Source organism: Delphinus delphis, chromosome 5 (assembly GCF_949987515.2).
Source record: "Delphinus delphis chromosome 5, mDelDel1.2, whole genome shotgun sequence".
Lineage (NCBI taxonomy): Eukaryota > Metazoa > Chordata > Mammalia > Artiodactyla > Delphinidae > Delphinus > Delphinus delphis.
Genome location: NC_082687.1, coordinates 116,728,870 through 116,756,402, shown reverse-complemented (window position 1 = coordinate 116,756,402; position 27,533 = coordinate 116,728,870). Strand labels below are relative to the sequence as shown.

The window sequence follows — 27,533 nt, the reverse complement described above, 5'->3', positions numbered from 1 at the left end:
TTTCTTCATGATTAGATTCATGTTTAAAATGTACTGTCAAAAATACAAAAAGGTATTTTTTAAAGTTCTTTCACTTTTTAAAAAAAAATACCTGTACTCAAAAAACTATAAGATACTGATGAAAGAAATCAAAGATGACACAAACAGATGGAGAGATATACCATGCTCTTGGATTCGAAGAATCAATATTGTGAAAATGACTACACTACCCAAAGCAATCTACAGATTCAATGCAATCCCTATCAAATTACCAATGGCATTTTTCACAGAGAAAGAACAAAAAATTTTACAACTTGTATGGAAATACAAAAGACCCCGAATAGCCAAAGCAATCTTGAGAAAGAAAAACAGATCTGGAGAAATCAGGCTCCCTGACTTCAGATACACTACAAAGCTCTCAAGACAGTTATCAAGACAGTATAGTACTGGCCCAAAAATAGAAATATAGATCAATGGAGCAGGATACAAAGCCCAGAGATAAACCCACGCACATATGGTCAGCTAATCTATGACAAAGGAGGCAAGAATATACAGTGGAGAAAAGACAGCCTCTTCAATCAGTGGTGCTGGGAAAACTGGACAGCTACACTGTAAAAGAATGAAATTAGAACACTCCCTAACACCATACACAAAAATAAACTCAAAATGGATTAAAGACCTAAATGTAAGGCAGACACTATAAAATTCTTAGAGGAAAACGTAGGCAGAACACTCTTTGACATAAATCACAGCAAGATCTTTTTTGACCCACCTCCTAGAGTAATGAAAATAAAACCAAAAATAAACAAGTGGGACCTAATTAAACTTAAAAGTTTTTGCACAGCAAAGGAAACCACAAAAAAGACGAAAAGAGAACTCTCAGAGAGGGAGAAAATATTTGCAAACGAAGCAACTGACAAGGGATTAATCTCCAAAATATACAAACAGCTCATGCAGCTCAGTATCAAAAAAACCAAACAACCCAATCAAAAAATGGGTGGGAGACCTAAATAGACATTTCTCCAAAGAGAAATGTCTATATGTGGACACATACAGATGGCCAATAGGCACATGAAAAGATGCTCAACATCACTAATTATTAGAGAAATGAAAATCAAAACTACAATGAGGTATCACCTCACACTGGTCAGAATGGCCATCATCAAAAAATCTACAAACAATAAATGCTGAAGAGGGTATGGAGAAAAGGGAACCCTCTTGCACTGTTGGTGGGAATGTAAATTGATACAGCTACTATGGAGAACAGTATGGAGGTTCCTTAAAAAACTAAAAGTAGAACTACCACATGACCCAGCAATCCCACTCCTGGGCATACACCTGGAGAAAACCATAATTCCAAAAGACACATGCACTCCAATATTCATGGCAGCATTATTTACAGCAGCCAGGAGATGGAAGCGACCTAAATGTCCATCGACAGAGGAATAGATAAAGAAGATGTGGTACATGTATACAATGGAATGTTACTCAGCCATAAAAAGGAATGAAATTGTGTCATTTGCAGAGACATGGATGGACTTAGAGACTGTCATACAGAGTGAAGTAAGTCAGAAAGAGAAAAACAAATATGGTATATTAATGCATATATGTGGAATCTAGAAAAATGGTACCGATGAACCTATTTGCAAAGCAGAAATAGAAACACAGACGTAGAGAACAAACGTACGGACACCAAGCGGGGGAATGGGGGGTGGGATGAATTGGGTGGGAGATTGGGATTGACATATATACACTATTGATACTATATATAAAATAGATAACTAATGAGAACCTGCTGTATAGCACAGGGAACTCTACTCAGTGCTCTGTGGTGACCTAAATGGGAAGGAAATCTGAAAAAGCGGAGATATATGTATACATATAGCTGATTAACTTTGCTGTACAGCAGAAACTAACACAACATTGTAAAGTAACTATATTCCAATAAAAATTTAAAAAACATTTGTGGCAAAAATTAACATGAAATCTACCCTCAGCAAATTTTTTTTTTTTTTTTTTTGCAGTACACAGGCCTCTCACTGTTGTGACCTCTCCCGTTGCGGAGCACAGGCTCCGGATGTGCAGGCTCAGCGGCCATGGCTCACGGGCCCAGCCGCTCCGCGGCATGTGGGATCTTCCCAGACCGGGGCACGAACTCGTGTCCCCTGCATCGGCAGGCGGACTCTCAACCACTGCGCCACCAGGGAAGCCCCTCAGCAAAATTTTTAAATGTACAGTACAGTATGCTGTACATGTCTAGAGCTTTTTCATCTTGCATGGCTGGAACTCTATACCCACTGAATAGCAGCTCCCCATTTTCCCCTCCCTCTAGGCCCTTTGTTTCTATGAGTGTGACCACTTTAGACACCTCAAACAAGTGGAATCATATAGTATTGTTCTTTTGTGACTGGCCTATTTCACTTAGCATATAATGTCTTCAAGTTTCATTCATGTTGTAGCATATGACAGGATTTCCTTCCTTTTTAAGGCTGAATAATATTCTACTGTACATATGTACCATATTTTCTTTATTTATTCATCTGTCAATGGACAGCTAAGTTGTTTCTACCTCTTGGCCATTGAGAATAATGCTGCAACAAACATAGGAGGGCAAATATCTCTTTGAGATCCTGTTTTCAATTCTTTTGGACAGATATCCAGAAGTACGGTTGGTGGATCATATGGTAGTCTTATTTTTAATTTTTGAGGAAACTCCATACTGTTTTCCATAGCGGCTGTACCATTTTGCATTCCCTCAGTAGGGGTTGCATATCCACTAGGATGTATGAGAATATCAGTTTTCCCACAGCCTTGTTAACAGAATATTTTACCAATCTTTTGAATTTTTGGCAATATGATGGATAAGAAATGGTATCTCAATATGTTTAACCTTGATTTTTCTTCCTATGAGTGAAACTGACCATCTTTTCATAAATTTAATGACTTTCAAAAGGATCTCCCTGGATGCCATGTTGGGAGAAATGAAAGCACAATAATGCAAACTCTTGAGTCAAGTGATTCTGTGAATAAGTATTTCCAAGGCAAATAGATCTTCCGTCAAAGGAAGTGTTTCCTTCAAACATGCATGGCAAGTTAATGCACTGTCATTTATTGAGAGCCTACTATGAGCTAAAATTTTGCATATATCTTGATTACAAAATAAATAAGACATGATGCTTTCTATCAAGGAATGCGCAAACTACTGGATGAGAAAGATAACCGATTATAGTACTGGGGGCAAGTTATGTTATGGTTATGCCTGGGTGCTATGAGAACACAGGAGAAACTGAAGAGTTGGGAGAGGTCTTCTGTAAAAAGATGACCTTCGAGCTCAGATTTGCTGGAAGGCATTCCAACCTGGGGCAGTAGCACTCTAAGGCACAGAACAAGATAACAGGTCCTGTTTAGGGAACTACAAATTCTTCGGTATGGATGGATTGAAAGGTGCATATATGAGATTATTGAAAAAAGAGACCATAAAGGTGGGTAGGAGCCAGACTTAATTTTTTTTTCCAAGTGAAGGATTTTTTGTTTGTTTGTTTATCCTATAAGTTATGTGAAACTATGAAAGGATTAAACAAAAATAATATTCATTTCTTTAACTTAATATCAATTTTCTTAAATTTCTTAAAAATATCCATCTCAATGGCTTGAGAGTTTATCATACTCCTATTTTTCTTAACTGTAGAATCAAGACAATCATGCTTTCTTATAATATTCTTAATCTCACAGTGGCAAGTAATTATATAAAACCATAGTTAATCATGAAGAACATTGATAGAAAAATAGGGCTGATATGGAAAATAGGAAATAAATGAAATAAAGTGTTTTGGCTTTACAAGTTTAAAAGTCTAATAAAAAATAAAATAAAAAACAAAAAAATGTTTAAAAGTCTTATCAATATATAAGTAACATCAATAAGATTTATTGTTTTAAGATAAAAAATACATAGCTTATTATTCATAGTTCTTTAAAAGTACATTTGACATTTTCCCTTAGCTATAACTGCTTATTATAGCTTTTTTTTCAAAAGCACTTATTTTTTACTCAATATGGAGATGGGTTGCTTTTTCTAAATAATAGCCAGAAATTTTAAACCATTTGCACATTTTCCTGGTACCAGGTAACTGAGTCACATTAACAGGTAATGTGCATCACATTAAGGCCAATTTACCCAGGAGTGCAGAAGCAGCATGTTGTAGTGGTAGAAGCACCAAACTCAGAGTCAGGAAGGCTGGGTTCTCAACAGAAAAATACAGGAGTGACCTTGAGCCTAAAATTAGGTGACTGAGTAGATGAATTTTGTGGTTCTTTCCAGCTTTACTTGTCCATTGTTCCATGTCAGGCTAATTCATCATCACTTGTAAAAACCTGCCAAATGTTTGGGGCCACTTAAAAATTTCCTGGATCCTGAATTTCACTCTCTTGAAAGCAGAGAATCTACCAGAATGTAGTTTTGTTAAAACCAGGCTTGTTATTATTCACATTTGGATAGGCCATAAGTCAAGTGATGCCCCTAAAACATAACTTCTTACATTTAGTCAGTCATTTAAAAAACATTTAGTGACCATTTATTAGATTTAAAACATTGATCTAGACACCATGGGAAGCACAAAAATGAAACACACACAGATAATTCTGCAAGAATGCCCCCTCATATAGGAGAAATGATGTATATGTACACAAATAACCATGCAGTGAGGTAGGTGTTAGGTGATATACGAGACAGATAGGGAACAACTGGAGCTGAGTAAATACTAATTCTACCCCTGATATATCACTAAATAAATAATTGCATTTTACGTCCTTCACTGTTAGTGTTAGATAATTCTTTATTATTGTTAATGTAGCATTGTGTGTGTGTGTGTGTGTGTGTGTGTGTGTGTGTGTGTGTGTGCTGGTTTTAAGAGTAATAGACATTCAATGTAGACATATTATAAAAATCAGACAAACGTGACAAAGAAAATCATCTTTAATCCTGTTATCTAGGGCAACCATTGCTAACATTCAGCTGAATTCCTTCTAGTTTATTTCCATGCTTGCATCTAATTTTCTAACAACATACTTTTTCACTGAATATATCATGACTGTTTCCCATGTCATCAAAAATTATTATACAATGTGTTTTTTAATGGCTGAATGTATTCCACTATGGGGGGAACATAATTTGCTCTTTTAATATTCCCACCCCTGTTGTTGGACATTTAACTTCATTCATCCACTTATGAAATATTTTGTTAGCACCTGCGACATGCCAGGAACTCTTCTTAGTTTGAAGATATAGAGTAAATAAAACACAAGACGTACATGCTGTCTTGGAACTTGCATTCTAGAAGCAAGATAGACAGTAAAATGATGAATGAAATTAATTGGTCCTATATCTAACAGAACTACTCACTTAGACTTTACAAGCTTCAAAATTAATCTTTAGGCCTTCTCCAAAAAGGTTTAGCTTACTCCCAAATCTCTGGAATTGGCTGAGACATACTGACTATTCCCACAGGATTCAGATTCAGGCTAGACAGCAGTCATAGTACCTGCCTCTTCCAAGCTTTTGCTGAAAGGATAGCCCTTAGGCAGCCCATTGCCCAGTCATAGTGTAGAATGGAGATTGGAGGTCGTTGTGGGGTGCCCATAGCCAGGAGCACTCAGTTCACAACAGGCCAGGGCTGATATTGGCTGACTCAGAAAAGTAAGCTGGGACAAATAGATTCCCTTGCTTGGGAATTTGATCTGCGACACCACAAGAGGATGAGAAAATTAGCGAGTTAGAATTGAAGCTGAATGTTGTATGGAAAACACTTGATGCAGTCACATTGGGTCACGTGTGAAATTAATTAATGAGGGCACAGAAGCCATAAAGCAAGCAGCACTTTTGAGGCAGACATGTAATATATAGTCAGTAGTAGAAAAACGAGACACTCAAGACACGTGAAAAGCACCTGTTGTGTTGTATTAAAGCACTAAGGCAAGATCAAGATCAGTAATTCTCATTTTATGGGCCCTGAAACTGCCTTGGACTCAGCATTCTGGAGTCCCACACTTCCATTATTTGAGGTAACTTGAGTGGGTCTCTAGTTCTTACAGCCAGAGGAACTCAATGAAAACAAATCTTATACGGAAGAGACAACTACGTATGTGAAGAGCAGTACACAATAGTACATAATTCAGCCCCATCTAACTCATGATACAGGTTTTACTTATGCTTTTGATTCAAGAATTATCTTACCAGGACCCAGATGTCCTTTCCTTTCAGATTTATTGTGTTTGTTTTTGGTATCAGGCCATTAGAAAAGTCAGTTTCTCTTCCTTAATATGTGTTAAATAAAAACTAGGTATAAGGCATCATGTTTAGGCACTGGGATGATTTTGGAGATGAAAGACACATTTTCTGCCACAAGAAGCAAAGAGCCTAACAGCAAACCCACAGTCACAATGCAAGGTAGTAGGTACTTAGGAAGAGTCGGCAGAGGATGCTATGGGAACACAAGAAGGTACTTCTAAACCAGAGCAGAGAATGTTTCCTGAGGAAAGTGACCCTTAAGCCATCCTTAAAGGATAAACAGGAGTTACCTCTATTTTAAACTCCAGTTCAAGCTAGAGTTCTCTGGTCATTAAGAAAAAACATTCATTCTCACTGGTTTTTAAACAAATCTTACTGCAGATTTGGACTCATTTTCAATTCTGATACCTTGACCATAGGTCCACAATTTCTATAGCAGTCTTTGGTAATCTTCGATTACCAAAATTATTTCTCCATTTTCTTTCTCTGCAGTATTTCCCAAATTTGCCTGATCATAAGAATCACCTAAAGCTCATGATAAGTATGCAGGTCCCCAAACTGTCCCCTGCAGGTTCTGATGCATTAAGTCTGGACTTTTTTTAATCAGTTGTCCCAGGTAATACTCATTATTAGACATGTTCAGGAATTATTTTTCTACTATCCAAAGTTGTTGTTATTATTAGCATTTATTTTTCAATAAAGAGTTTTCTGTTATCACAATGTTTTCCAGGATTAGTAAATAAGAAAAGAAAGAAACATAAAATTTCCCATTAAGAAAAAAAGCTGTTTTCTTTTAGATGAATTCTATAGATAAGCACACATAAGCCATATACATGTAAATTATAGTTTTTAAAAAAATTTCAGTGTGGGTTAATTTCTATTTATACAAGTTATCTTGTATGAATTCTGTTGTTTTACTTTCATTGTAATTCACTCATGTGTTACCCAGTTTGAAATAGTCAATTCTACTCACCATGTGTAATTGTAATTAGAGAAATACAATTTAGATTTAGCTTTCAGGGATTTGGGTAGGAGGGTATGGAGGGTATGGTGGATAGATGCTATATCAAATTGAGAAACAATAGAGACAAAAAGTGTTTAATGAAACATGGGCATAAGGGGATTAGCCACTGTTTGTATGGGATGTTTAACAGTTTGATGAAGGAAGTATAATATTGCTATGCTGTCAGGGATTTGCTCCACTTGAATTCCAAACAAGTGTGGTAAGAGCATGAATCTTGTGGCAATCCACAACTGTTCTGGATTAATAAGTAAAGTAAGCACTGACTTTATTATCAAGCATGTTGGAGGGAGGCACAGATATCGGCTGTTAGGGACTCAATACCTAGAGTCTGTTTATTGAACAAGAGCGTAAGCAAAGACTCAGACATTTTGTAATTAGAAATAAGAACACTGGAGAAGGGAGGGGACATCCTTTTTCAGAGCAACAGAATATAATATGGCTCCCAAAAGAGGAACAATCATGTCTAATTCAGAACTATTCTGTTTGTCACACTACTTAAGTATTATCACATTTACCTAAGATAGGTGGAACTGGAAACTCACTTTAAAATGGACAATATACTCTTTAGTAGTGGTTTGGTTTTTTTTTTGTATAAGTATATATGTCATAAATTTATAGGGTTCTGTTTATTGAGGGCAGGTGCAGTCACTGTGAATTAATATTTTTTTGTCATCTTCATAAGTTTTAGTTCTTAGTACCCATCTATATATTATTTTATGTAGGTATGTAAAGTAAGTAGACTCTTTCTCACTATTTTTTAAAGCATATACAAGGGTACTTGGAGCATTATGAATTGATCAAGAATATTGTGTGTGGGTGTATTACATGTTTGTGTAGAAATTTTGTGCTTGTGCGTCTATAGCTAACAGTGACTCTGGGGTAGTTCTAGTGGCTCTCTCCCCTGGTAGATCCATAAGGTAATTCATTACCTTCCTGAACTAATCAACAAACACTTCAGGGCCTGTTACTTAGCCTGATGTGCTCCAACACCTGATTCAGTACACTGACACACGGTGTCCATTTCTGGGGGGCAGAATCAAATTAGCAAAGACAATTGAAACTGATAAATAAAAACAAAATTTCATCCATTAGTTTAAAATGGAGAATTATACATTATAGAGGAACTGACATATTAAAATATATACAATTGGAGGGTCCTCTCCTGGTTGTCAGGTTAAGTGGGAAGTATTCACCAACTGAAAGATTTATAAAATTGTGCTGCAAATTACTGTTCTAGTGAGTATGAGTTCTTATGATGGACATATTCTTTTCCTATAGTAGGATTTATATAGGAAAGCAAACTATATTCAGGCAGTTGCTGGCTGAGTTTAGAATCAGAAAGGGAATTAGAAGAATTGAATTCTTAGTGGTCCCAGGCTCAGATAGCCTGATGGGCCCACCTCTCAAATGCACCTGGACCTCAGCGTCTAATAAAATCTCTGCATCCAACCCACATCCAAGGTGTGTGGCCTGTGACACTGGAAATACTCATTTGGAAAAGGCCAAGGTTTTCTCTCTCTTATGCAGTGCTAACATTGTCTTTGAAGCTCTTTGTATTAAATTTCCAAGGTTGACACTTTTTTCTTTAGCAGTGAAAAATACTTTGGTAACAGTAGAACATTTCAGGCCAGAGAGGTACTCTGTTTAAGGAACATACTTATCTTTGCTGTGATTTATTCTAGTTTAACTCTGAGAGATACTTCGTTGTAACCACCTCTCACCACAATACTGGTAAAAGTTATTGGAATACCTTGATATTATGTTGACATATAGGAAGAAAATTTAGAAGCACATTAAATAAAATCCTGCTTATATTTTCATTTTCAACTCATTCAAATATATTTGAATATATTTAAAAGCCATATGTATATTTCTAATGCACATCTACCTTTTTGAAGTAAACAGCAAACTCATTCAGCATTCTCAGAAAATGATACTTCTGATCGAGGCCTGGAGTATTACTAAAGCCCACAACGGCTATCTTTCAAATCCACTATAATTAAAATTCTCATCTTTCTTGCAGCTTCGATTCCATCAAGGGTTTCTCATCCTCATTCTGGCCTAAGGAGAGTGTCATCTGCCAAATTACTAGTATGCCTAACTGCATCTGGACCTTTCTTAATTTTAATACAAACTTTATCTAAACATTTAATTTTGGGATGGAGAATTCATAGGAAACAAACCACTACTCCTCACTCTGTTCTGCAAAGCAAACATCACTAGCTAATGATAGTAATCTTTCCTTGGGTAAGACTTGGGCTGAGTCTAGAAGTGGGCTTCTTAAACCACAAATCTCTAGGGAACTACAGTTGTTTCCAAAAATCATGGTTCACATGCCAGATGAAGTTAATTTGGATTCCTTGCATGTCTTATGGTGTCTAAAAAGACCTGTCATTTATTTTGAATACCAGCATTTATCTGAAAGTAACTGTCTACTGAAAGTTTTCTGAATCAGAAAAGAACAAGTTCGTGTAGTTTTTTCTTCCCTTTATTCCCTGTGGATCTCCTCAGCAAGACAAACAAAATCGCCAAATGTTATTGATAAAGGCCTGAAAAGTAGCAAGGTTTACTAAACGTTTAAAGAGTTTGTTCAGTTAGTTTAGTCCAAATCAGTATCCAAGAATAACATAAGCTTTACCACAAGATCTTTTCTCAATTAAGAAAATACTTTGGTGTTTAATTAGTAAAAGATATAATATTTATTGTAAATCTACTGAACATGAATGATCTTATTTTGAATTTCTTCCATGGTAAATAAAACTAATTTGGTTTAGAAAGTTTTGGAATTACAATACCACCAGGAATTTCTTAAGTGCCAAAGCAACTATTGGTTAAAAAAATCAAATAGATGATTACTTGTTCACAGTTGCTCTATGATGAAAGGAAATATAAAACATCAGAATTTTATAGATTAAAGAATCTTAAAATTATTGATGAAAATGTTACCATATTAAGAATATTTTAACTGAATTTTCAGTTCATCATTAGGCATTAGTTTAATTCTTTTGCCTGTGTATTAGTGGCTGAATTGATAAAAAAAGAGAACAAAACAATATGAGATGATTCCAAAGATACTTCCATTTGTTAAGAATAGAAAAGTTAGAAGAACCAGATTATTTCTGATATATAACTCAGAATTATTTATATTTTTGGGGGGTATGAAGAAGTTTATTAACTTCAAACTATGGTGAGTTTTGGATAGACATCTTGATTTTGCCCAAAGATGAGTTACTCTTACTTCTATCTCATTTTCTAGGAGCTGAGAAATAGATAGCTATTGAATACCAGTAGATAATGAAAAATATCTGAAATTTTACTTGCAAGACCTGTAAAATTAATGTCAAGAGAGGGGTCTTAAGGGTAAACGGTGACAAAGTGAGAGAGTAGCATGGACATATATACACTACCGAACGTAAGGTAGATAGCTAGTGGGAAGCAGCCGCATAGCACAGGGAGATCAGCTCGGTGCTTTGTGACTGCCTGGAGGGGTGGGATAGGGAGGGTGGGAGGGAGGGAGACGCAAGCGGGAAGAGATACGGGAACATATGTATATATATAACTGATTCATTTTGTTGTGAAGCTGAAACTAACATACCATTGTAAAGCAATTATACTCCAATAAAGATGTTAAAATGAAAAAAAAAAAAGAGAGAGGTCTTTCAAATTTTATTCTCTTTATTCCTCTCTTATCTAACTTTTATGCTGATAGAATTTTTTTCACATTTGGAAAATTACATTTTTTTTCATCTTGAATATTGCTAACATCAGGGACAAATTTACTATAAATCAATACAGCTTTACTTTTTATGTCAGTGATCTTCAGAAGGGAAATAAAAATCCCTTCTTTTCCTTATACACCTTACTTCAGTTAGTTCGTTTTCTATGCAACTTTGTAACACTGGCCTCAAGCAGAAATATGTACAAATGGTTTATTTGGGAGCTGGCACCCTAGTATTAAGAAGTAAAGGAGGAAGAACAGTAGCCCAATAAAACAGGCTGCTCTGCCCTGGCCTGAGATGCAGCAAGATAAGATCTAATGTGAATGTTCCAACAGTGACCCTATTTGCTTATCTAATTCCTCTCCCATTTTGCTTCTACTTTTATTTTAAATAAGAAAAAAATAGAATAGTCACCTAAATGGAAAACTGGTCCCATTGGGAACTGGAGAGTTTTATAGGTGAAAAATCTTACTCTGCATAAAAGCAAGAATCTCTAATTTTTGATCACTTTCCAACGCAGAGGAGGGTTTGCTAGAGCACTTCCTCGGCTCTTCCCTAAGGTCCTCATGTCATTACTACTTGTAGAATTAGTTTGCCCCCATTACTAGATGTGGTTCCATTTAGTTTTTAACTACTGTTTTAGAACTGAAACTTCATCTTGATTGGCTGATAACCACCAAAACCCTGGCCTCTTTGTCATTTGCCCTGTCATTTTTCATTATTTATTTGGAGAATAACTCAAAGTACTTACTGGGTTGAGGACCACAGTGAAGAAAAGTTCACCTCCTTGGATACTCTTGTCCAGCTCTTTAGGACCTCCTGGATATTCTTTATAGAAAATTGTGTGAGTGAAAAGCCCACAGGTTTGTCTTGGAAGAACCTGAAGGAAGAATGAACAGGTAAGGAAAAATTTCCTTTCAACCAATTAATATGTTGAAACTTAGCTTTTTCCCTCATGGAAAATAATGTACAAGCTGGTGTCATTATTCAACTCGTAATTAACACCCCCAAAGTTCTTCACAATGTGGGAAAGTGGGGATGACATCACTACAGCAGGAATACTGAAGAGAGTGGAAGAAATATGTTAAAACTAAGATACACTTTGAATTATTTTAGCCACTTATCTATTTTAAATCTCCAAGTCATTACTTCTGTTATGAAGCCTAGTATGTTCCGGCATCTTAAGAAATAAAACAAACAAAAAGTAAAAATTAGACTTTAAAAATACTGGACTTGCCTGTGCTACATTGTAATTCTAGTAGGCAAAATTTTTAAGGATAATACTTCTATCAAATTCTACACATGCATTAGAAAATGAAGTCAATTATTAACTTAATGTGATTCTTAGGAAATGACATTTTAAATTAGAACAGTTATTTGAGACACAAATCATAGTTCCTGTTCTACTCTGAAAGGACTACTGTAGGTTGTAGTAATTGCCCCGAATTCTAAGTCTGAAGCCTGCCAGTTCCAAAAGTAAGAAAGAGATGATGCATTTGGTTAGTAATTTTTATAAAATGTCAGAAACAAAATGATAAAAAGGCCACTCAGTAAAAAGTCTTCTTTTTGTCCTTTGTGTATAAAAGCCATTATTTACTTCAGTTATACATATTTGTGATAAGGATTTTTTTTCAAATTCTTACAGCTTTCCTGGTGAAATATCAGTACAATTATAAAAGAAGGGGTGAACAAAAGCTGTGCAAGATGGTACAAACTTTAGCTAAATTTTATATAATGACTTCTTTATGACCTGCATTTGTCATTACACCCTTGAAGTAGCAGAAAATGAATTAGTATACTTTGGAGGGATACAAGTTTTATAGAATCTTACACAGGCAGGTCTTCTGTTTATTGTCCTAAGCAAACGGATCGTCATTTTTTTTTTGTCTTGATTCTTAAAACACAATTGATTTAGTAAGTGCTTTCAAAATATTACCTGTACAGGAATCCCCATGCTTTGCAACTTCCTAGAAATATACTGAATATGTATTTAATACATTTCAATCTAGTCCTTGGAAAGTTTTCTTAGAAAACATAATTCCCAGCTCAATCAATAAGCTACATATTCAGTGTAAATCAAAACTGTATCTATCCTATTTATTTTGGTAAACTGGTGAAAGTTATATCCTTAGAAGCTATTTTATCTTGATGAAATCATTCCAAGAACTTCAGTTTAATTGCAGAGTATTAGCTCTGATGATGTTTATGTTTAAAAGCATTATGCATTCTCATAATGTTATGCACAAAATCAACAACAAAAAAGAACTAAGTGCAGAGGTATTCTAACTGAATCAGATATATCCCCTAACAATTCATGAACATGTAATTTCCTGGAAATTAAGTTTTACATAGCAGTTATTTATTTAACAAATACTTATTCAAAATTCTTTGCAAGTCCAGGTGGGAGAACACAAATATATAGCCTTTATATTCTTGAAGGATTTAAGGTATATTGGGATAAAGAGAAGTACCCCAAAGCTAAATAATGAAATGCCTACATGTAATTAAACGCCAGGTTAGTTTTACATTTTAACGTGCATGATTCTGAATCGCCTTTAGGATTCAGTCTGAATATCTTGCTTGAAAAACTATGGCAACATACAGAGCCAACTTTGGGATTTGATTGCCTAGCTGATTCTATGCAAAAGGGAGAGAGAAGTGAAAAGAAATTTGAATTTCATTTATTTCTCAAATTATCTGAGTTTGAACAGAGGGAAGAGGAAGTGTCAGGCTTTACCCTGCAACTCTGGGGAGGATCACACTTGCTGAGAGGATGAGAGTCACCATGAGCCCTAGGATGGTCAGTGGACCACCAAAGGAGGCTGAGGAGATCATCAGAGTGTAAGAGGGTCATATTGCATTGCCTTGCTCCTTAAATCCAATGCTACGGGACACTGAACATGTTCCTTGAAATGGCTCTCTTGTGTTAGAGAAGGAGTAAGAGAGGTTTTAGTCATTCTGCTGTGAACTGCTCTCTAGAACTGTTTCTGGGAGTGTAATGCTATCAAATTCAAACTTTGAGATGTTGATGAGCCCCTGGAAACCCTATAGCTCCTGACAATAACTAGGAGATGGTTATGAAAGCCATAGTCATAGGAATCTCGGCCAGTGGACCTAAAGCCAATATCCTGTACATAGGGCTTGAATCTAGCTTTTATGTTCCTAATGGAGTTATACAAGAGGATGTGTTATAGGAATTCAGAGGAGAATAAGATCAGTGTAGGCCTGACCTAGGTATTGAGCTGCTATATATATACCAAGGTGCTTTACATTAAATTATATAAGATATGGAACTTGATACTGAGGCATAAAGGGAATAGGAATAGGTAGAGAGTGATCAGAAAGTGGTCTTTCAAGGTGGAAAGAATGACAAAGGCATAGACACAGTGATATTGCTGCAGACCTTTGTGTCTGGAGTGAGTCTGTGTTAGCTACGGGACAACAGGAGATGGAAAGGTAGACAGTTTAAATTGTTTTCAGAAGAGCAAGTTAAGGCGTATGGAAACAACTGGAAAGAATCAGGTTAGGAAGGCAAGATGAGGCAGCATTTTAGGGTTAAAAGGTTGGCACTTTCCATGGTATGGACTGCAGTGAGTGGTGGATAGAAGCCGTAAATAAACGAAGTAGAAACCAGCACCATGGTTTACAAATGAAAGTCAAGGTAGTGAATTAGGCTGTGGGAAAGGAAGTGAAATTTAAAAATATTATGAAGGAATTATTGATGGAATGTAGAGACTGATTGGAAATGGGGGGTCGGTGTGATGTTCAAATTGCAGAACTGAATTAGAGATAGCAGGACCAATAGCTAGTTTGAAGGGAAGATAATAAGTTTCATTTAAGGCCTTGTAAGTTTGATTTGTGAGTAGATCATCAAAACCCAGTTCCTCTCATTCATACAACAGGGTATGGGTGTGATCTAAGGAACGTTTGTTCCTCAGTTCCCTGCTCTTTTTTCTTTGCAGTCTCTCCCTAGGAGGGCATATTGGCTATTGTGGTCTCCACTTACAACTCTATTAGGATGACTTCAAGCCCTGTCCTCTCTAACTACACATCAACTTGGAACATTTCCACTAGGAAATGCTCATACAAGGGTCCACAAAGCAAACAGAGTTTCCACGGATTGCTGCATAAGTGGAACCTCAGGGACAGTTCCCTCAAAACAGGAAATCTGTTAGAGCCTTTAATACTTGCCAGATGCATGCATTTATAATACAGGTAAAATATGTTTTCAGGAGAAACAAAGATGAACATATGTCGTGGGACATATCCAAGCAAGTTTTCTGACACTACAGAGAGAAACAGAAACAAAAGAGAACACCATTGAATAAAGTCCTTGGAGACTTAAGTTTATTATTCTAAGACTGCATATGATTTAAACATGACAGGAGAGTACTGGCATACTTTTAAATTATAATATAACCCAAGTCAAAAGACTGGCAGCTTGAGGCACAGTGAGTTCATTTTCAGTAAGGAGGAATGGCAGGTGGGATAAAATGTGGCCATTATGTCCCCATATAGCATTTACAACAGTTTTTATTGAGGGAAAAGTTAAGGTGGAAGTTGATCCAAGTTCATTATCCTATCTGTAGTAATACAAATGTCATTATCCAATCTGTAATTTTTGCTGACATAGGAAAACTGTCTGAAAAGAAGTCAGTTACACCTAATTCTAGAAGGTAGACATCTGCTCAAACACAGTTTGACAGTGTTATGGTGCCTGACCACATAGTGTTCTGTGTGGTGTTCCTTCCCAGTGTGTGTCTAAATCAGGAGGCCTACTCCTAACTTCACCAGTGCTCTTTAGATTTTCTGATTTCGGAAAAAAATTAGGATTTACTTACTTACTTTGAGAGGTCCCACAAAGTATTAGGTAATAATATATCTTGACAATATACATTTGTCACCAGTGTAAAAACACAAAACAAAATAGAGAAGCTTTGGAGAGAATTCGACAATGGATAGAAATGACTTCATTAACATCATCTCTCATTTGTACTCTATATTATGATCTGTTAATGATTATGCAGGACATGTGGCTTCTTGTTGTAAATAGTTTTTTTTTTTTTTTTTTTTAGTCTGATATGATAGAGGACACAGCCCGGCAAGAACGGCATGGTTTATATATAGAGAGATGGTGTTAGTTTTACATGCTAAATAACTTTTTGAAGAAATGATGGCTTCTGTACATTATCTGTAAGTTAGATGTAATGTTTCCTTAGTATTTTAACGTCAGTGCCTGCTTAATAGCAATAGTGTCAGTAAAAAACATTTTAAAGTTTTATTTGGAGAATTGAAAAGAAGTGACTTTGATGAAAACGTCCTTTGCTTGGGTATGAAAAATATATTTCCTGCTGCGTGGAGCTTTTCCTTCTGTTACACTTTTAATATTTAGTTATTCTCTTTTGTTCTTTCTTCAAATGAGGAATTAAGTCTGGCAGAATGAGGTCTACCCTACGCATACCAGAGGAAGCTCACCATGATGTTTTTGTGGATGAAGCCCCTCCGGTATCTAGCTGGTTTCAGGTGTGGGTATTCTTCAGTGCTGGTGATTCTAATATTCCAAACCTTCTTCCAGGCCTCGTACAGCTGAATGTGTACAGGGTAGACGCCCGAATGGTGAGGGGCCACCGCGTAGCCCATGTCAGTAGGAATGCCATGCTCCTAAGGCCAAGCAAATGTTAGTTAGCATGTGGGAAGATTTATCTGGATCCTATTTTTATCCCAGGATTTTCAAATGTACTATAAATACGTTTGTTTCACTCCATCATTACTTAATTGTATGGCAAAATTTAAAGTGATAAACATTTAAGACTTCTAGACTTCATGAGGCCTGATAGCCACTCCACCAGTTTTGAAGATGATACATGTATGTTTAAGAGGTGATGGGACAGGACTAGTGCTTTTAATGAATAATGTGAAGGCCTGCATTCAGTGCCTCCTGTCACAGTCACCCGTGACTCACCTATCTGCACGATCTCAGTAAGTTAAACGACAAACACTCGCTACAGACAACACTCAGCACTCCCCACAAAATAAAACCAGCATTTCTTAAGGGGCAGAACACATTCTGCGTTCGCTAGACTTGCTAACGGATTTTATTTTGTCTATAGCCCAGTTTCTACCAAGTTTGCCACGTTTCTATTGTTCCCTCAGCAAGAGGGCCGGTAATAGACAACGTTCCCTGCCTCGTTAGAAGCACACACTTTTGATTAGAAAATGTGGCAAAATTTTATAGAGCAATTTTCTTTGAAGCCAAAGCCCTGGTTATAGTGAAAGGAGAAGGTACTGAATGAGCCAAACAATCTGGAAATTTAGTTGATTTGAAATCCAGCTTTAGTATATAAAATGAGTCCAGTTTTAAAAAGTCATTTCAAAATTACTCTCTCTCTGTATATAAAATGAGTCCAGTTTTAAAAAGTCATTTCAAAATTACTCTCTCTCTGTATATAAAATGAGTCCAGTTTTAAAAAGTCATTTCAAAATTACTCTCTGTCTCTCTCTCACTACTTCCTCTATTCACTTGGTCCTGACCAAGTCTGGAAATTCTGAAAATAAATCTACGTGACAACTAGACTGTTTTGGAGGGGACTTGGGAAAAGTTTGTGTAATTGTGATTATTCTTCTTCATTTGAGATGGTCCATTAGTCCTGATAAAGTCTCTTTAGCATAAAAGATGAGATGTCTTTTATTAAAAGAACACTCATGGTGTCAGTAGTAGACATGTATTTTTTCTCCTGAATAATATTTTACTTTTCTATCTGTATTTTTCAACTGCTTTGTATTCTTCTAAAGTTCTTCTAAAGAACTTTCTTCTAAAGAACTTCTAAAGTTCTACCCAAATAGACTTCCTCTGACTTGGTCATCGCTTGTCTTCATGCCAAAGTGCAATTTCACATACAAAGAACCATAGTATTAAGCTGCTAAACACACTGAATTGTAGAAATATAGATATGGAAGAAGTGGAAAAGGCATGGCTAGCTTTGTTTTTCAACCTAAATAACAGGAGGTGAAGGAAGTGTATGAGCACTTGAACGCAGGAGGAACAAGGGTTGCCAATCATTTGTCATTACCTAAGTATCTGTCAGACTCCTTCAATACGGCATAAAAGGCTCACAACCAACCTAACATAGCCGATCTCCTGTCAGCATTCATCCTCCCCACCCCAGTTTCTGATGATTTCTTTCATGTCTTTGCTGTACACTGTACATATTGTCCACCCAACTGGAATGCCCCTTTCCTCTTATCTTGTAAACTGTTCATCATTCAAAACTCATCTCAGACAGTTGTAGTTGAGGATGCTGGAAAGGGGAGATGCCACACACTGTTGCTATGAGGAAGAGAATGGGTGGAGTAGATTATACTTGTGTTTCTGAAGGGTGAGAGGGAAGCTTCATGTTCTTCATTTTATTTTCATCTTTGTTAGAAATTACCATAACTAGGCAATTATTGTTATCATTTAGAATTTCACTACAAAGTGAATTGAAATATCTCATTGCTTTCTTTCCCCCGTTTTTAAAAACTAAGGCAATTTTTTTCAACTAAAAATTACTTACCAGCACATACTTTGTGTTAGAAAAGGTCAGTGAAGTATTCATCTAAAGTGGTTTAAGAATAGGGGTGCAGTGATAATGGAACAGTTGAAAGAAAATGAATTTCAATCACAGAAATTTAAAGAAAAATTGTGAAGAATTATGGGTTATCAGTTTTTAAAAGGGTATAGGAAGAAGCAAGAATGAAATTCACCATGACAGGAACTACATTATAAAATTCAAATACCTCCAAATTTGTGAGAAATTATGCTGACAGAAAGCTCAAGGTAGTTTTAAATACCTGTAAGTGGTCAGCTATCTCTTCAGAACACTATGTAAGAAAAGGACGGTCCAGCACAGCAGAGACATTTCCCTTATTTTGGAATATTCCCAAATATTTGCAAACCATCATATACACAATTTGAGTTTTTCTTTTTAGCTTTTAACACTAAAGAAATACTGAGGTTTTTCAGTCTCATCTTTTATTTGTGTGCTGGTGCATTGTGGCACAGTGGCGGAAAACTCCCCTCCTGGAGTCAAACACAACTGGCTGTTTCACTCTTGCATTTACAACCTGTGTGGCCTTTGGAGAATGATTTATGACCCCTAAGCCTCATAAGAGGTTAAGAGGAAATTAAATAATGTAATACACGGAAAGCATTTAGTGCAGTTCCTGAAACATGATACACATTCAATGAATGTTGTTCATTATTGTCGTCATTACTGGCCTGCCTCCATTTAAAAATAAGCTTTCGTCCTACTTAGCTCAACTCTGATGTGGAAATTATGAAAATACTGGGCCACCCTTTTTTTCAGTAAAAGAAAAGGGTAGATCTGGGGATTCTCCCTTGTGAGGCTTCTGTGACTTCTATCCCACTATCCCTTCTTGGGCCTGCTTTCCTCCTGATCTAAATACCCGCAAACATGTGCCTCCGGCTTGTGAATCACTGACCATTAGCTAGTAGCTGGTCTCTTTTAAATGAGATGAAGGCAACATAAATCGGCCCCCAAATTTTCATTCAATACCAGGGAGAACACCTGAAATCTTACTGGGTAGAAAAGTTGGGGCTAAGATTGCAGGTCTGTACGTTCCGGGATGCAGACTATTATGTTTCAGAAGATTTAGTCCCAATGCTAACTTCTTTTTTTTTAATTTTTAAATTATGTTTTAATTTATTTATTTAGTTATGGCTGCATTGGGTCTTCGTTGCTGCGCGTGGGCTTTCTCTAGCTGCGGTGAGTGGGGGCTACTCTTCGTTGTGGCGTGCGGGCCTCTCATTGCGGCAGCTTCTCTTGTTGTGGACCACAGGCTCTAGGTGCGTGGGCTTCAGTAGTTGTGGCATGTGGGCTCAGTAGTTGTGGCTCATGGGCTCTAGAGCGCAGGCTCAGTAGTTGTGGCACACAGGCTTAGCTGCTCCGCGGCATGTGGGATCTTCCTGGACCAGGTATTGAACCTGCGTCCCCTGCATTGGCAGGCGGATTCTTAACCACTGCGCCACCAGGGAAGCCCTGTAATGCTAAATTTTTGACTGATTATTCTCTTCCAGATTTTTAAATTTGAAATTCAGTACATTATTATTTTGGAATTGGGGGCAAAAAGTTTAAAAGAGTAGATATTTTAGCTTAAAAAGTTAATTCTCCTTATTCTTTTTATGAATCCTTGATTGAAACTAGCATCTTAGATCTAGGAACTATGTAACCTATGTAAAAACTTTCCTAAAAAAGGAAGTGGACCAAAAAGACTAGGGAATATGGCTATTTACTATAAAATGTATGTTAAATACTTAGAACACAAGTAGGATTAATTATTCTCACAATTGAACTCTCCATCTCCACCTCGCAGCTCTACCAGAAATGCTCTTTCCCCAGGGTTCCTCCATGCCACTAGATGACGTATTATCAACCAACTAGTTGCTATATCAAAAAGATAGAGGCTATTCTTGACACCTGTTTCCTCATTCTCTCCTAAATCTAGTTCATTATCATGTCCTATCAGTATACCTCTAGTATAAATCTTAAATCCATCCACTTTTCTCCAGTTCTGTCATCATCATCACCATCACCCTAATCCAATCTACCATTTTATCCCGTGGCCTTCAAGCATAGGCTCCTAACCATTCTACCCATTTCCTCTCTTGCCTGCTTCCAGTCCATTCTCTACATAGCAGCCAGAGTAATACTTAAAAGACCCGAATATGACCATGTGACTTTCTACTCAAAATCCTTCCACGGTTTCCCCTTGCACTTAAGATAAGATACAAAATTCTTAGGGTGGTCATGAGCCTTGCATGGTATGACCGTGCTTCTCTCTCTTGCCTCATTTTGCACTACCGTCCACCTTTCATTGTATTTTAGTTACATTAATCTTTTCCCAAAACTCACCAAGCGATTTCCTACCTCAGCATCTTCCCATATGTGGTTTTCCCAGACTGGAATTTCCCTACTCCAATTCTTCACTTAGATAAATTTGGCACCTCTTTTAGGTACTTTATTCTGTGATACCTTCAGAGAAGCTCCACTGACAAGTCTCAGTGTAAATGAAGTCCACATTAAGACTTCTCTTAGCAGCATTCATTTGTTTTTCATGGTACACAGCACAGTTTGTAAGTGAATATTGCTTCATATAATTGATTTTTAATGTCTCTCTTCCTCATTAAACAATAAACTCCGTGAGTTCTGGGTTCTGTCTTATTCACTGCTATATGGCCAGTGCCTTGCCAACAATAAGCAGTCAACAAATATTAGTGAACAACTGTGTGAACTGATTCTGACTACCTTCCTCTCATTCTGATGTTCACTTTCTCAATTATCTCAAACTGTCAGTTCATCTGCAGAATGGACATATGGTAACTCACAGAGAAATTTAACATCTAGATAAGTAATACTTGAAAACACTTTTGAGACTGTAGTTAAAAATGATTCAAGTGAAAAACAGACACTTATTGTTATGAATTTATATTTAAATTACACTGTATAGAATTAAAAATTGCAAGATTTTCCTAAATTGTGTATTCAGATGTTTCCACATGGAGAATGTGAAGATAACACAGTTTTATCAAGCAAAGAGTGATATTTGATGTTCAATAATGATATTCAAAATTTCTTAGAAAAACTTCCCCAAAACTAAAAAAAAAATTGGCATTTAGGTATTTGAGAAACACAGTAACTTCATTCCTGAAGAAATCATTGTTTTTTACTATCCTTGATAATATTTCTTTATTTAAATTCTTGCTAATTATCAAGAATGATACTTTACTTTAATATTTTTCTCTATTTCAATCTTTCTAAAGAGGACATTTTAAATTTACACTAATGACCTGAAGATTTGTTGCCTATTTCCATATTTCTCAGATTAGCAAGAATACAAACTAATGTAATTAAAAAAATGCACAGTGATAGGAAGTCAAACAGACATTCTATACTCTACAGTAGAAAAAATCTAAAACTTCATTACCACATAATTTCAAAATACTTTTAAATGCTTTCCTATAGTACATTTGGGTTAGAATGTCCCATTTCCTCAGTATGTAGAAGTTCATGCTTTGGTTAACCATCTCATAGTATTGAGAATTTACATTTACAATTAAAAATGGGCTTGCAATAAAGTTTCCCAATGTTTATATTGGTGGTATATTTTGGAGTTGTTTCTAGAAAAAATTGCTTTTTAAACATAGATTTTTAAAGTGCTTTTCTTAAAAGCTGTGGCTGTTTGAGGTACTATTTCACGTAGAAAATAATACATTTTCCAGATAATAGGAGCTTGTTTGGAGTGGAATTAGAACCTTTTCACTAAAAGACACATGCATACACATACACATATGCATGTACATAACACATACACACACAGTATGTGAAGAAAACCAATTTTTTTTTTTTTTTTTTTTGCGGTACGCGGGCCTCTCACTGTTATGGCCTCTCCCGTTGCGGAGCACAGGCTCTGGACGTGCAAGCTCAGCGGCCATGGCTCACGGGCCCAGCCGCTCCGCGGCATGTGGGATCTTCCCGGACTAGGGCACGAACCCGTGTCCCCTGCATCGGCAAGCGGACTCTCAACCACTGCGCCACCAGGGAAGCCCAAGAAAACAAATTTATGAAACTATTCCCTTGAATTTGAGAAGCATTTAAAATCTTCTAAAGACTGTTTTCCTAAGGTAATACTCATGAGCCACACATGAATTTTATGAGAAACAGTGGGGCCTCTGGCACTTAAAGGAGTCCTATAGCAGTTGCTGTGACTCGGGAGAGGTAAGAAATGGCAGTGATGGTGACCCAATGTACCTAAAGTTACTATTTGAAGGAGTCTTACTTCCTTCTTCATCTAGGACAAAACCAGGCAAGTCAGGATTTATCTTTAGGTTAGGGAATTAGGTTTGGTACTGAATGCTAAGAGTGTAAATATTAGAATATGTTCCTGTGATAAATGGAAGTACTTCTGGCGTGGTATGAAATGAAAGATCCTGAAAGAAATAATTACCTTAGTATAAGAATCTGATTTTTCATTTTTTTCAACTGTGAAATAAAGGGGCTGTACAAGTAGTCACTAAGATTCAGATTTAAAATCCTGTGTTTCTTTGACATAATCTTTGTGCTTTTAGAAGCAGTCATATTTGGATGCTAAATATAAATGCACTATTTTTAATCCATGATCCAATCTTAAAGTAACATGTGTACTTTTCTTCCTACATATTTAAGTAAGTGATAATGCTCTAAAATGTGATAGGCATATTTACATAAATTTGGTTAATATTTATAGAACTGGCCCCTAGATTTCTTTCTAGTTTTTTTTTAAACAGGGTGCTCTTTAATTCATAATATAAATTCTGTTTGCCAGCTGGTATGTGAAAAATCTGCAGTGATGATCATGTTGTTTTTAATAGATTTGGTATAAGAGTTTAAAATCATCCTCTGTTGGCAGCTGTTGTATAATTAAAAAGCTGGCTGGTCTTCATCATCTCTGGTTGCTGGGAGGTAAGCCCTAAATCCTTTGAATTTTCTAAGTTATAAGAATGTCTTGTTATTCATGGTGGGTCCCTGAGACCAAAGATCTGAGTTTATGTTAACAAAATGACTCAGTTCAGAGTTTGGCCATGCCAGAAAGACCAACCATTCAATTAGAGAGTTGGGGCTTTGAGCTAGTTTACATCAGCCTGACCTCTAGGCAGGGGAGGAGAGTTGGAGATTGAGTTCAATCATGCAGTCAGTCAGTCATCATGTCTATGAAATGAAACTCCAATAAAAACACTGAACGTCAAGGCTGAGGCAAGCTTCCCTAGTTAGTGATATTCCTATGAGTCCAGAAGCCCCAGGAAGGTGATATTCTTTGTCTCACGGTTTGGATTTTAAAAAAACATGGCTACAGTAACAAAAAGTACAGAAGTCTTTGGATAAAGGTGTTAATAATGAGATCTTGTGAAACAGAATGTCATTACAGTAACTCATAAAACAGAAGTATGATCTCGTCACTCTGAAGCCAATCAGATCTGGAGAAGAGTCTGTAGTGTTTGATTAACTATATAGTGAGAAAAGAATCTTATTTTTCCCATATTCAAAGAGATTCCGGGAGGGAGGGATGGATTGGGAGTTTGGGATTAGCAGATGCGGACTATTATACATAGGATGGATAAACAACAAGGTCCTATTTTATAGCACAGGGAACTATATTCAATATCCTGTGATAAACCATAATGGAAAAGAATATGAAAAAGAATATATATGTGTATAACTGAATCACTTTGCTGTACAGCAGAAATTAACACATTTTAAATCAACTATACTTCAATGAAAGTTTTTAAAAATGTAAAACAAAGTCAGACCCATGACAATAAATGATCAATATCTATCAGGGAATCTTGGGGATAGGGAACAGTTTAGTATCGTGGCGGAAGCACAAATTTAGAAGTCCTGGGCTCAGTCTCAGTGATGCCCTTCATTAGTTGTAGAACCTTGGGCAGGTTATACAACTTCACCAAACCTCAATTTCTTTATTTTCCAAGTAGCGGTAATAAAACAAATTATCTTACTGAGATGTAGAGAATGAAAGATATAAGCAACATTATAGGTCAAGTGCAATTTAATTTCCTTTCATCTTATTAATATTATTCTGTTATTGAAACAACAAGTAAAACACGGGAACAGAGGTAAACTAAGAATCCTTCTACCATCACTTCCAGCCCCTGCCAAAACTCAGGACTCTTATTTAATAGAAGAGATCCCTTAAAAGAAGACACACGGGACTTCCCTGGTGGCACTGTGGTTAAGAATCTGCCTGCCAATGCAGGGGACACGGGTTCGAGCCCTGCTCCAGGAAGATCCCACATGCCGGGGAGCAACTAAGCCCGTGCACCACAACTACTGAGCCTGCGCTCTAGAGCCCGCGAGCCACAACTACTGAGCCCACGTGCCACAGCTACTGAAGCCCGTGTGCCTAGAGCCTGTGCTCTGCAATAAGAGAAGCCACCGCAATGATAAGCCCCTCGCACCACAATGAAGAGTAGCTCTCTCTTGCTGCAGCTAGAGAAAGCCCGTGCGCAGCAATGAAGACCCAACACAGCCAAAACTAACTAACTAACTAAATAAATAAATAAAAAGAAGATACACTCTCATTATCAGCCTTATCTAAAAAAAGTTTTACCAAACAGTATACATTTCTTCAGGAAAAAGTAATTGATATTATGTATAAAGTAGGAGCTATAAATATCCTTGGTGAGTCCTTTCCCCTTCATAGACAAGTTCATTTGTATCATTTTTTTTTTTGCAAATGAAACAACAAAGGATTAATCTCCAAAATATCATTTTTTAATAGACTCCTCATATAAGCGATATCATACAATATTTCTCTTTGTCTGACTTACTTCACTCAGTATGACAATCTCTAGGTCCCCAAACTTATGGTTATGGGGTGGGGGTGGAGGGGGAGAAGGGATGGTTAGGGAGTTTGGGATTGACATGTACACACTGCTGTATTTAAACTGGATGACTAACAGGGACCTACTGTATAGCACAGGGAACTCTGCTCAATATTATGGAACAACCTGAATGGGAAAAAATTTGAAAAAGAATTAAAAAATCCTTGGTGAGGGCTCCCCTGGTGGCACAGTGGTTGAGAGTCCGCCTGCCGATGCAGGGGACACGGGTTCGTGCCCCGGTCCGGGAAGATCCCACATGCCGCGGAGCAGCTGGGCCCGTGAGCCATGGCCGCTGAGCCTGTGCGTCCGGAGCCTGTGCTCCGCAACGGGAGAGGCCACAGCAGTGAGAGGCCCGCATACGGCAAAAAAAAAAAAAAAAAAAAAAAAATCCTTGGTGACCATAAATTTGATAAGGCCATAACAATGACATCAGCAAAAGCCCTTTCTTGACACTACATCTTCCCCTTCAAGTACTACCAGAGAACTTGGAGTGGAAGATACGAAAACGCCAAAGCAGACACAAAGTTAGCAGTTGTGAGGATTTTACTTTCATTGATTGATTAATCATCTTCAGGGGTAACATTCAAAATATTTACCAGCCAGCATGCCATCCACTGATCAGTCAAGACCTGTTGCCAGCTGTAGAGCTGGAGCTGGATGTTGGAGACCACGAGCCAGGCCCCTTCAGTTGGGAGGTTTGCGACATGCACCGGGAGGTTCTGAGGTGGTACTGGGGGTATTGACGCTTTTCAATATTGTAATAACTGGCATTGACACACCAGTACTTTTCAGTTTAATATTAACCCTGATAATATATCCCTTAGTGTTCTCTTCTATTTCTTGCCCTCTCCAAGTTCCTTCAGATATTCTTTTTGTGAAGTAAATTATATACTTCACCATATTGGCCATCCTGCTCTGAACAATGGCTAGTGTCTTTCTTAACTGTGCAGTTTGCATTAGTCCAAAAGTTGTCTAGCAGCTCAGACTAGACTTTGTGCATCCTGATTTGAGCTCTATTTCTATTAGGACCATTAGAATTATACTTTGTTTTCAGTATCAATAAAATGAAAATCTAATGTCCCTTTTTTATAAAGTGCTTCTCTGAAGTAAAAATGATAACATTCATTCATTCTCTAGCTGGCAAGCAAACTAATCAAAGGATTATTATATATTCCTTAAGCCAGCAAGTCTTTCAATATATTTTAAATTATATTTGATACTATAATCTTTATTTCCATTTTAGAAAAGTTAATGTGCTCACTCACCTAAAGAGCTGCATAACTGATACTAGACATTTCAGCTAATGTAAATTAGTGGGTTCTGCTGAACTTGGAAAAGAGGGGGGAAAAGGACACTGTTTGAAAGAATAATGATAATACAATCAAAAAGTACAATCCTGGGCAAGATTTTATGTTTTCAGGATTGGGAACATTGTTTCACTACTACCATTTTAATGGTATTGTCTGTAAACAGTGCTAAGTATCATTGATATTGGCAATGAGTTCTATGATAAAATTTCTACTAATTATTTTATCTCTAAAAATTAAACTACCATAATTCACTAAAATGTAAATCCAGTTCTCCAACTGAGAGTATATATACTGATGATATTTTTTGAGGTTTAAATGCAATAAGTTACTTTATTTTTCCAATGGAATTTTAAAAACTGTATAATAGATATTTCTACTGTGTTGTAGGTCAATAATTAACATTACAGTCTTTGCCTCAAAAATGTACCTTTCAAAAAAATCCCGTTGAAATTTCATTTTAATTAGTGAATTAGCCCATATTTGATAACTAAAAATATTTTTCTAATCAACCTCTAAAGCTGTATTTCCTGATGGCTGTAATCATCAAATGCAAGTTTGCTTAAAGGATTTGTTTGACCTTCCACAGTAAGCAATTAGACAGAGCTTTCAAAGTAAATTAAAACAGACATTAAATTCCCTTGTGAGACAGAAGTTTCCACATTGTGCAAAAGGATTAATAGGTCAGATGTGTTTGCTAAAACTCAATGAAAATAGCAGGTGTTTGGCTGTAGATGGTGATAGAGAAGGCCCAACTAAAGAGTCTTACATCAGAGTCTCAGATCCT

General features: G+C 36.7%; 1 protein-coding gene across 2 annotated transcripts in view; it reads right to left on the bottom strand.

Moving 5' to 3' along the window:
• The window catches only part of NDST3 (N-deacetylase and N-sulfotransferase 3), a 135,434-nt gene that overhangs the window by 51,923 nt on the left and 55,978 nt on the right, over positions 1 to 27,533 (bottom strand). For both annotated transcript variants that reach the window (XM_060011845.1, XM_060011846.1), the window contains exons 4-5: positions 16,481 to 16,666; positions 11,757 to 11,885 (exon numbers count right to left, since the gene is read on the bottom strand). In XM_060011845.1, the coding sequence (XP_059867828.1) occupies positions 11,757 to 11,885; positions 16,481 to 16,666 (315 nt within the window). The remainder of the gene's footprint in view (positions 1 to 11,756; positions 11,886 to 16,480; positions 16,667 to 27,533) is intronic.